The following is a 10,296-nucleotide window of genomic DNA, read 5'->3' on the forward strand; positions in this document are numbered from 1 at the left end:
TAAACGTGTTCTTATGCGAATTTTATCAGCGCGATTATTTTTGGAAGGTCATTTATATATCTAATAGGATGGTTTGTTCAGGTTTTGAGACTTTCATTTTCAGTTCGTGCTCTTAGGAGTTTTAAATTTATTATCAAAAATTTGTATTTAGTCAACGTTTTTGGTAAACATGCGCAAATTAAAATTTTTGATATAATGATATGTGTCATATTGAGATTAATTTAACATGTTATCACAGATTTTGCATTGTTTCTGTAATAATCCGAAAGATCCTCTTTAGAATTTTTGAATATTTGTTTAACTTAAGTTAATTAGTCGATAGTTAATGGACTAAAGTGAATATTTAATAAGATCCTATACTATTTGACCCTTATATAATAAAATAAGTGAGTAAAATTTATCACTTTTAGCACTAATTAGTTCTGAAAATAAATTTTAAAAAAAAAGAAAAAAGAAGAAGAAACGGAACAAGGGTTACAGAATCTACCTGTGAGTGGCGGCTGGCGTAGCTTCATTCTCGTCCAGGTAAAGAGCAAACTGCAAAGCATGCTAACAATATATATATTAGTTTATTAGAATTGTCATGTTTTGAAATTGAAAGGAGTGACTTTTAATTGCATATAAATATGCAAATTGGCACATCTGTAATACCGTTTTTCAATGTACTTGGAAAAAATAATGGTTGCCTTTCATTTTGTTGACCATGATGAGTGCCCTTTATATATATATATATATATATATATATATATATATATATATATATATATTATAATAATTCCTTACCAACAATTAATGATAACCATGGGAGAAATATTATTTTCATAATTAATAACTAAAACATAAATATCCTATAACTAGGTCGGTAAGTACTTTTTTGTAATTGTTAATTGGGCAGAAACCAAATGTGTTGATAATGATGTACGTGTTTGGAAGAAGGTTTAAACTTTGAAACAAAAGGAAAGTATATTATAATTATAAGAAGTTATGTTCTGGTTATTCTTTTTCTTTTCAAATGAATTTGATAATCCTATTCTTATATAATTAGCATAGCTTCGATACAATATTATATGTAATTCAATTAAGTGTATTATACTATAGCAAAACTATTAAGATGGTAGTTTTTGATGAACTTATGACTTAACTCTATATTTAAACTTAGAAATAAAAAGATTTAACCTATTGATTGGAATCAAAAATTTAGGAAATTTATTATACCTTTGAGTGAGTTTTGGGTCGATATTTTACATGTGAGTGTTGTTAGTGTCGAAATCTTATTATGATTATCTATTTGAATAGATTGCCTTGAGTCGGAAGTTCAACAAAAGGGGAAGGATAAAGTCTCAAAGTGATTGTTTGATAAATTGAGGCAAGTGGATTTCTAAACTCTTGTTAAGCGTACGAAATTCGTGTATTTCCTTGTGTGATGTTGAGAATGATTTGGAGACTTGATGTTTATTTGTTGGTGTTGCATTTCTTGTTGTAAATTGTGCTTTGATATCAAATGGTTATCTCTTACTTTTCATTTGAGCATGTTATTTGCATTGTATCTGAGACATGGTTGTGGTAAGAGGATGATGTACTATTTTCAAGGGTCGTATCGCGCGCCACGATGGATATTATATTTCAAGGGACATATCGCACGCCGTGAAGGTTACTATTAATTGAGCGTCGTGTCGTGCGCCGCGACAGATGCATGGACAGATATGTCCCCCATGGGTCCCGGACTGAGAGACAGCGGGTGTGTATCGTTAGTGAAGACATGCATCACTATACATGACATTGCATCTTATGGCATTACACATTTGATTATTGATGAACTTGAACACGTGTTTTGTTGATCTTGTGAGTGCTTCTCTGTGAAGCTTGTGACTGTTGAATATTGAGTTGTTATTGAGAATGTGTAAACTGATAGAGTGTGGTTATTGAGTTGTGTGTTTGGTAAACTGTAAACTATTAGACTGTTGCGCAGAGGTTTAGATATGGTGTAAGAAGTGCCCGTATTTTGTTCACTTAACTTGTGTTTAGAGGTTTGCTTGTTGGGTACCGCGTGGTTTGGTACTCACCCCTTGCTTCTACAAATTTTTGTAGGATACGAGCCTGGATCTTCGTGATACCTGTCATTCTTTTCGTTTCCGAGGCATCTTGTGGAGGATTGTGAGGTAGCTGCTTGTCATCTCTGCGAACTTTCCTACTCCAGTTTATGACTTTGTTTTTACTTGAAAGACAACTTCATTTAGACTTCTATTTTATTTCAATTCTAATATTTACATTAGAGGCTTGTGCACGTGACAACATGATTTTGGGGATTGGATTAATATGACTTGGTTTCATAATAGGAATTGTTGTTGGATTGTCATTTACTTCTGCACTTTGTTAGATATTTGGTTTTAGGCTGACTTGTCTTGGTGGGATAAGACGATTGCCATCACACCCATTTTTGGGTCGTGACAAAATGGTATTAGAGCCCCAGGTTTATAGGTCTCACGTATATACAAGCCGAGTCTACGTAGAGTCTCAAGGATCAGTACGGAGACGTCTGTACTTATCACTGAGAGGCTACGAGGATTACTAGGAAACTTTTTTTTGTTCATTCTTTCTCATCGTGCGTAGCCACCTTCTTTAGTACTGAGTTGTTGTATACTCTTTTGACAGATGACGAGGACTAGAACTAATGTTACTGGTGGTAGAGGGGAGGCACTTCCCGAGGTAGTTGTTGAGGCCCCAGCTAGAGGTAGGGGTAGATCTCGAGCTAGAGGTCGTGCTAGTAGTACGACAGTAGCAAGAGGTCGTGGACGTGGAGCAGCACCATTGAGAGGTAGTGCTAGAGAGGTCTCTTCCGAACCTTAGATTGATGACAGAGAGGATCAGGTTCCTCCTGATCCCGTAGTCACACCTTTGCTTCAGGATACGCTATTGAGGGTGTTAAGTGTGCTAGAAGGCTTTTCTCAGAGTGGTGGTGCAACTACCACACCACATGACTCTCGTACTAGAGAGGGGGCTCAGACCTAAGAGCAGCAACAAGCTCCGGTTGCTCAGGATGCGGTGGGCAACTACCAGTAGATCCCGCGGTACATAATGATATTGCACCAGCAGTTGGGGGTCAAGTTGCATCGATGGCTGTTCTGACAGAGGATGAATAGCGTAGGTATGAGAGATTTCGAAAGATGGACCCACCTCAGTTTCAGGGTGGGAAGAGCGAGGACTCTCATGAGTTTCTAACTACCTGCCGAGAGTTACTAGAGGTGGTTGGATTGGCTGAGTCTCATGGGGTTCGATATGATACACTCCAGCTTCGTGGACTAGCGAGAGACTGGTGGAGGACTTATTCGGGATGTTTGCCAGTTGGATCTCCTCCAGTGACTTGGGAGCAGTTTGCTAGCGCATTCCAAGATCGTTTTATCCCATGGAGCATGAGAGAGGAGAGTCGCTTGAGGTTTGAGAGTCTGAGACAGGATGGTTTATCGGTTACAGAGTATGAAGTGCGTTTTTGCCAGTTGTTTAGGCATGCGTTGGCCATTATTCCAAATGAGACATAGAGGATCCGCAGATTTGTGAGGGATTGACTTTCTCTATCAGGTCAGCTATGTTTCGGGCATCTAGGGAGGGGGCTTCTTTCCAGTCCATTGTGAGCGCCGCAAAAGAGGCAGAATTGATGGAGAGAGAGGAGTTTGGGGACCCTAAAAGAGCTCGTATATCAGGCCAGTTTCAGGGTGCCTCATCTGGAGGTAGGGGATCACAGAGAGTGAGTGGTTCCTTTCAGCAGCGGGGACCTATTCATGCATCTATGCCGACATTTGAGGGTGGCCAGACATCTAGGGGTTCTTATAGCTCGGGTCAGAGCGCGTATGATTCACAGCAGCGACCTATAGGGCGAGGAAATTATAGTGGGTTTTCAGGGTCCACATAACAGTTCTCAGGTCAGAGATTTTGTTTTACTTGTGGAGATCCCGATCATCTAATGCGGCAGTGTACTTCACAAAGGGGTCGTGGTGGGCCTCGACCTAATTCTTCACTCCAGACCAGACCACCAACACCACAGGGTAGAGGTCGTGGCAGAGTTCAGTCAGGTAGAGGTTATAGAGTTTCTAGTAGTGGTGTTGCAGCTCAACAGAGTGGGGGTAGAGGTACCACCCAGGATAGAGGTGGACGAGGAGGCCACTGCTATGCTTTCCCCGGGAGACCTGAGGCAGAGACCTCCGATGCTGTTATTACAGGTATCATCCCAGTATGCCATCGACCTGCGTCTGTTTTGTTTGATCCAGGTTCTACATTCTCTTATATGTCTATGTATTTTGCTGCTAAATTTGATATGATTTGTGATAGCATGACTGTACCTATTCGTGTTTCTACACTCGTGGGTAAGCCCTTAGTGGTGGATCGAATGTATCGATCCTGTCTTGTTTCTTTGGCTGGGTATGACACTTGGGTAGACTTAATCATTCTAGGGATGGTGGACTTTGATGTTATCTTGGGTATGGATTGGCTTTCTCGTTATCATGTTGTCCTTAATTGTAATGCTAAGACTGTGATTTTAGCAATGCCTGGTGTTCCGAGGGTTGAGTGGAAGAGTGTTAGTGGTTCTTATCCTAGCAAGGTCATCTCTTTTATCCGTGCTATGAGATTGGTGGAGAGGGGGTGTTTGTCTTACTTAGATTTTATTCGGGATACTAGTGTTGAACCACCTCCCATGGACTCTGTTCCCGTGGTTCATGAGTTTCCCTTCCAGGTGTTCCTCCTGATAGGGATATCGATTTTGCTATTGATTTGGAGCCGGGCACTAAGCCTATTTCTATACCTCCATATCGTATGGCCCCAACAGAGTTGAAAGAATTGAAGGATCAGTTGCAAGATTTATTGAGTAAGGTTTTTATTCACCCTAGTGTATCACCTTGGGGTGCCCCTGTATTGTTTGTGAAGAAGAAGGATGGGACTATGAGAATGTGTATTGATTACAGACAGTTGAACAAGGTAAAAGTTAAGAATAAGTATCCTCTTCCGCGTATTGATGACTTATTTGATCAGTTACAAGGAGCATCATTGTTCTCTAAGATTGATTTGAGGTCTGGGTATCATCAGTTGAAGATTAGGGCATCAGATATCCCTAAGACAGCTTTTCGGACCCGGTATGGGCATTATGAGTTTCTAGTGATGTCCTTTGGATTGACTAATGCCCCTGCAGCATTCATGGAGTTGATGAATGGGGTGTTTCGACCATACCTTGATTCTTTTGTGATTGTTTTCATCGATGACATCTTGGTTTACTCTAAGACTGAGGAGGACCATGTCCAACACCTGAGGATTGTACTTCATAGGTTGAGAGAAGAGAAGTTGTATGCCAAGTTCTCAAAGTGTGAGTTCTCGCTTACTTTTGTGACATTCTTGGGACACGTGGTGTCCAAGGAGGGTATTAGAGTAGATCCGGCCAAGATTGAGGCAGTTAGAGGCTGCACGCGACCTACTTCACCTACTGAGATTAGGAGTTTTGTGGGATTGGCAGGCTATTATCGATGATTTGTTCAGAGTTTCCCTACTATTGCAACTCCATTAACTAGATTGACTAGACAGGATGTGCGTTTTCAGTGGTATGACGAGTGTGAGCAGAGCTTTCAAAAACTCAAGACTTTATTGACTTCAGCTCCTGTGTTGACTCTACCTGAGGAGGGTGTAGACTTTACAGTGTATTGTGATGTTTTAGGAGTTGGTTTGGGTTGTGTGTTGATGCAGAAGGGGAAAGTGATTGCTTATGCTTCTAGGCAATTGAAATCCCATGAGAAGAACTACCCTACTCATGATTTGGAGTTGGCGGCTGTGGTATTTGTACTTAAGTTATGGCGTCATTATTTGTATGGGGTGCATTGTGAGATCTTCACTGATCATCGGAGTCTTCAGTATATCTTTAGCCAGAGGGATTGGAACTTGAGGCAAACGGAGATGGCTTGAGTTGCTAAAGGACTATGATGTGACCATTCTATATCATCCAAGAAAGGCCAATGTTGTGGCCGATGCTCTGTGTAAGAAGACGCCGATTGGGAGCCTTGCAACGCTTAGTATTGAGGATAGACCATTGGCTAGAGATGTGCAGATATTAGCTAACAGTCTTGTCCGCTTGCAGATTTCAGAAGAGAGTGATGGGATGATTGCTTTTATTGAGGCTCGGTCTTCTTTAGTCGAGAAAATTCGTGCACACCAGTTTGATGATGAAAAATTATGTCTCATTCGAGACAAAGTATTGAGAGGGGAAGCTAAGGAGGTTGTCCTTGATTCTGATGGTGTCTTGCGGATCGGAGGCAGAATTTGTGTGCCCAGGACAGGCGATTTGATTAGATTGATTCTTGAGGAGGCCCATTGTTCTCGGTATTCCATCCATCCGGGAGCGGCGAAGATGTATCATGATCTGAGTCAGCATTACTGGTGGTGTGGGATGAAGAGAGATATTTCAGACTTTGTTTCGAGGTGTTTGACTTGCCAGCAGGTCAAGTGTGAGCACCAGCGGCCCGGGGGTGTATCTCAGAGGATGCCTATTCCTACTTGGAAGTGGGAGCGGATTACTATGGACTTTGTTGTGGGTTTGCCTACCACAGTGGGTGGTTATGACTCTATTTGGGTTATTGTTGATAGGCTGACCAAGTCTGCCCACTTCATTCCGGTTCGGGTGATGTATACGGCAGAAAAGTTAGCCGAGCTATATATTAGTCAGATTGTGCGACTACATGGAGTTCCAATTTCTATCATATCAGATCGGGGTTCACTATTTACTTCCCATTTCTTGAAGGCATTACAACATGGTCTGGGTACCCAGTTAGATATGAGTACGGCATTTCGCCCTCAGACAGATGGTCAATCTTAGCGGACCATTCAGGTATTGGAAGATATGCTTCGAGCGTGTGTGATCGATTTTGGTGCAAGATGTGATCGACATTTACCCTTAGCGGAGTTTGCCTATAATAACAGTTATCACTCTAGTATTCAAATGGCCCCATTTGAGGCATTGTATGGTAGACGGTGTAGATCTCCGATTGGTTGGTTTGATTAGGCGGAGATGGACTCATTGGATACAGATTTGCTTAGAGATGCTATGGAACAAGTTCATGTGATTCAGTATAGACTGTTGATAGCCCAGAGTTGACAGAAGAGTTATGCAGACCGAAGAGTTAGAGCCTTAGTGTTTATGGAGGGTGATCATGTTTGGCTCCGAGTATCACCCTTGAAGGGCGTGATGAGGTATGGAAAGAAGGGAAAGCTTAGCCCTAGGTTCATTGGACCTTTTGAGATTTTGAGCCGAGTGGGAGAAGTGGCTTATAAGTTGGCGTTGCCACCTAGTTTGTCAGAAGCTCATCCTGTTTTCCATGTCTCTATGCTTCGGAAGTATATTCCGGATGAATCTCATGTGATTTCACTCGATTCTGTGGAGCTGGGTCCAGACTTGACATTTGAGGAGGAGCCTATAGCTATTTTGGATAGGTGAATTCGAAAGCTTAGGACCAAAGAGATTGCTTCAGTGAAGGTGCAATGGAAGCACCGATCAGTGAGAGAGGCAACTTGGGAAACTGAGTCTGACATGCGTGCCAGATATCCTCAACTTTTTGAAGCTTCAGGTACTTTCTTTTCCTTTTATTTTCGAGGACAAACATGATTTTTAGTGGTGGATAATGTAATAATCCGAAAGATCCTCTTTAGAATTTTTGAATATTTGTTTAACTTAAGTTAATTAGTCGATAGTTAATGGACTAAAGTGAATATTTAATAAGATCCTATACTATTTGACCCTTATATAATAAAATAAGTGAGTAAAATTTATCACTTTTAGCACTAATTAAATCTGAAAATAAATTTAAAAAAAAAAGAAAAGAAGAAGAAACGGAACAAGGGTTACAGAATCTACCTGTGAGTGGCGGCTGGCGTTGCTTCATTCTCGTCCAGGTAAAGAGCAAACTGCAAAGCATGCTAACAATAATATATATTAGTTTATTAGAATTGTCATGTTTTGAAATTGAAAGGAGTGACTTTTAATTGCATATAAATATGCAAATTGGCACATCTGTAGTACCGTTTTTCAATATACTTGGAAAAAATAATGGTTGCCTTTCATTTTGTTGACCATGATGAGTGCCCTTTATATATATATATATATATTTTATAATAATTTCTTACCAACAATTAATGATAACAATGGGAGAAATATTATTTTCATAATTAATAACTAAAACATAAATATCCTATAACTAGGTCGGTAAGTATTATTTTGTAATTGTTAATTGGGCAGAAACCAAATGTATTGATAATGATGTACGTGTTTGAAAGAAGGTTTAAACTTTGAAACAAAAGGAAAATATATTATAATTATAAGAAGTAATGTTCTGGTTATTCTTTTTCTTTTCAAATGAATTTGATAATCCTATTCTGATATAATTACCATAGCTTCGATACAATATTATATGTAATTCAATTAAGTGTATTATACTATAGCAAAACTATTAAGATGGTAGTTTTTGAAGAAATTATGACTTAACTCTATATTTAAACTTAGAAAGTAAAAGATCTAACCTATTGATTGGAATCAAAAATTTAGGAAATTTATTATACCTTTGATTGAGTTTTGGGTCGATGTTTTACATGTGAGTGTTGTTAGTGTCGAAATCTTATTATGATTATCTATTTGAATAGATTGCCTTGAGTCGGAAGTTCAACAAAAGGGGAAGGATAAAGTCCCGAAGTGATTGTTTGATAAATTGAGGCAAGTGGATTTCTAAACTCTTGTTAAGCGTACGAAATTCGTGTATTTCTTTGTGTGATGTTGAGAATGATTTGGAGACTTGATGTTTATTTGTTGGTGTTGTATTTCTTGTTGTAAATTGTGCTTTGATATCAAATGGTTATCTCCTCCTTTTCATTTGAACATGTCATTTGCATTGTATCAGAGACAAAGTTGTGGTAAGAGGATGATGTACTATTTTCGAGGGTCGTATCGCGCGCCGCGATGGATATTATATTTCGAGGGATGTATCGCGCGCCGCGAAGGTTACTATTTATCGAGGGTTGTGTCGTGCGCCGCGACAGATGCATGGACAGATATGTCCCCCATGTTTCCCGGACTGAGAGACAGCGGGTGTGTATCGTTAGGGATGACATGCATCACTATACTTGACATTGCATCTTATGGCATTACACATTTGATTATTGATGAACTTGAACACGTGTTTTGTTGATCTTGTGAGTGTTTCTCTGTGAAGCTTGTGACTGTTGAATATTGAGTTGTTATTGAGAATGTGTAAACTGATAGAGTGTGGTTATTGAGTTGTGTGTTTGGTAAACTGTAAACTATTAGGCTGTTGCGCAGAGGTTTAGATATGGTGTAAGAAGTGCCCGTATTTTGTTCACATAACTTGTGTTTAGAGGTTTGCTTGTTGGGTACCGCGTGGTTTGGTACTCACCCCTTGCTTCTACAAATTTTTGTAGGATACGAGCCTGGATCTTCGTGATACCTGTCACTCTTTTCGTTTTCGAGGCATCTTATGGAAGATTATGAGGTAGCTGCTTGTCATCTCAGCGAACTTTCCTACTCCTGTTTATGACTTTGTTTTTACTTGAAAGACAACTTCATTTAGACTTCTATTTTATTTCAATTCTAATATTTACATTAGAAGCTTGTGCACGTGTTAACCTGATTTTGGGAATTGGATTAATATGACTTGGTTTCATAATAGGAATTGTTGTTGGATTGTCATTTACTTCCGCACTTTGTTAGATATTTGGTTTTAGGCTGACTTGTCTTGGTGGGATAAGACGAGTGTCATCACACCCATTTTTGGGTCGTGACAGTTTCATTCAAATATGATTTATAAATTGATATTAATATTTTTAAATTTACATTCGTGCTCTTAGATTTTAAATGCAATAAATTAATAAATATTTTATAATTGAATAATCATTCATTTAATAATATTTTTAACATATTGTCAATCAATCACTAACCTAACATTGAAGTTGAATGATATGTTACCAACAAAAACTAACAATTAATTTGTAAATTTATTTTTAAAAAAATAATCATACTAACGTATTTAAAATTTATTAACAACAAGAGTTTTGGCGGAGTGGTAAGAACTCCTTCATTCTTAACCAAGAGGTCTCGGGTTCGATTCTCCTTTTGTGCAGAGTTGCCATTGTTAGGGAGTGAAGAAAAAAATTATAAACTCCTATTCAATTTGTTAGTAAAGGTACTAACGATAAACTAACAATAAATTAGTTGATGAACTTACAAACGGAAATTTCAAGGCCATGTTTCAACATTTTGTA

At 39.0% G+C, this 10,296-nt stretch overlaps 1 protein-coding gene across 1 annotated transcript; it reads left to right on the top strand.

Moving 5' to 3' along the window:
- The first annotated feature begins 420 nt into the window (after positions 1-420).
- Positions 421-9,787, top strand: LOC138339089 (uncharacterized). Its single transcript, XM_069290402.1, has 4 exons — positions 421-525; positions 1,297-2,159; positions 2,653-4,214; positions 8,665-9,787. The coding sequence occupies exons 3-4, from the start codon at positions 3,959-3,961 to the stop codon at positions 8,715-8,717; spliced, it is 309 nt and encodes a 102-aa protein (XP_069146503.1). The 5' UTR covers positions 421-525; positions 1,297-2,159; positions 2,653-3,958; the 3' UTR covers positions 8,718-9,787.
- The last annotated feature ends 509 nt before the right edge of the window (positions 9,788-10,296 follow it).

The sequence above is a fragment of the Solanum lycopersicum genome, chromosome 10 (assembly GCF_036512215.1).
Source record: "Solanum lycopersicum chromosome 10, SLM_r2.1".
In the NCBI taxonomy this organism is placed as follows: domain Eukaryota; kingdom Viridiplantae; phylum Streptophyta; class Magnoliopsida; order Solanales; family Solanaceae; genus Solanum; species Solanum lycopersicum.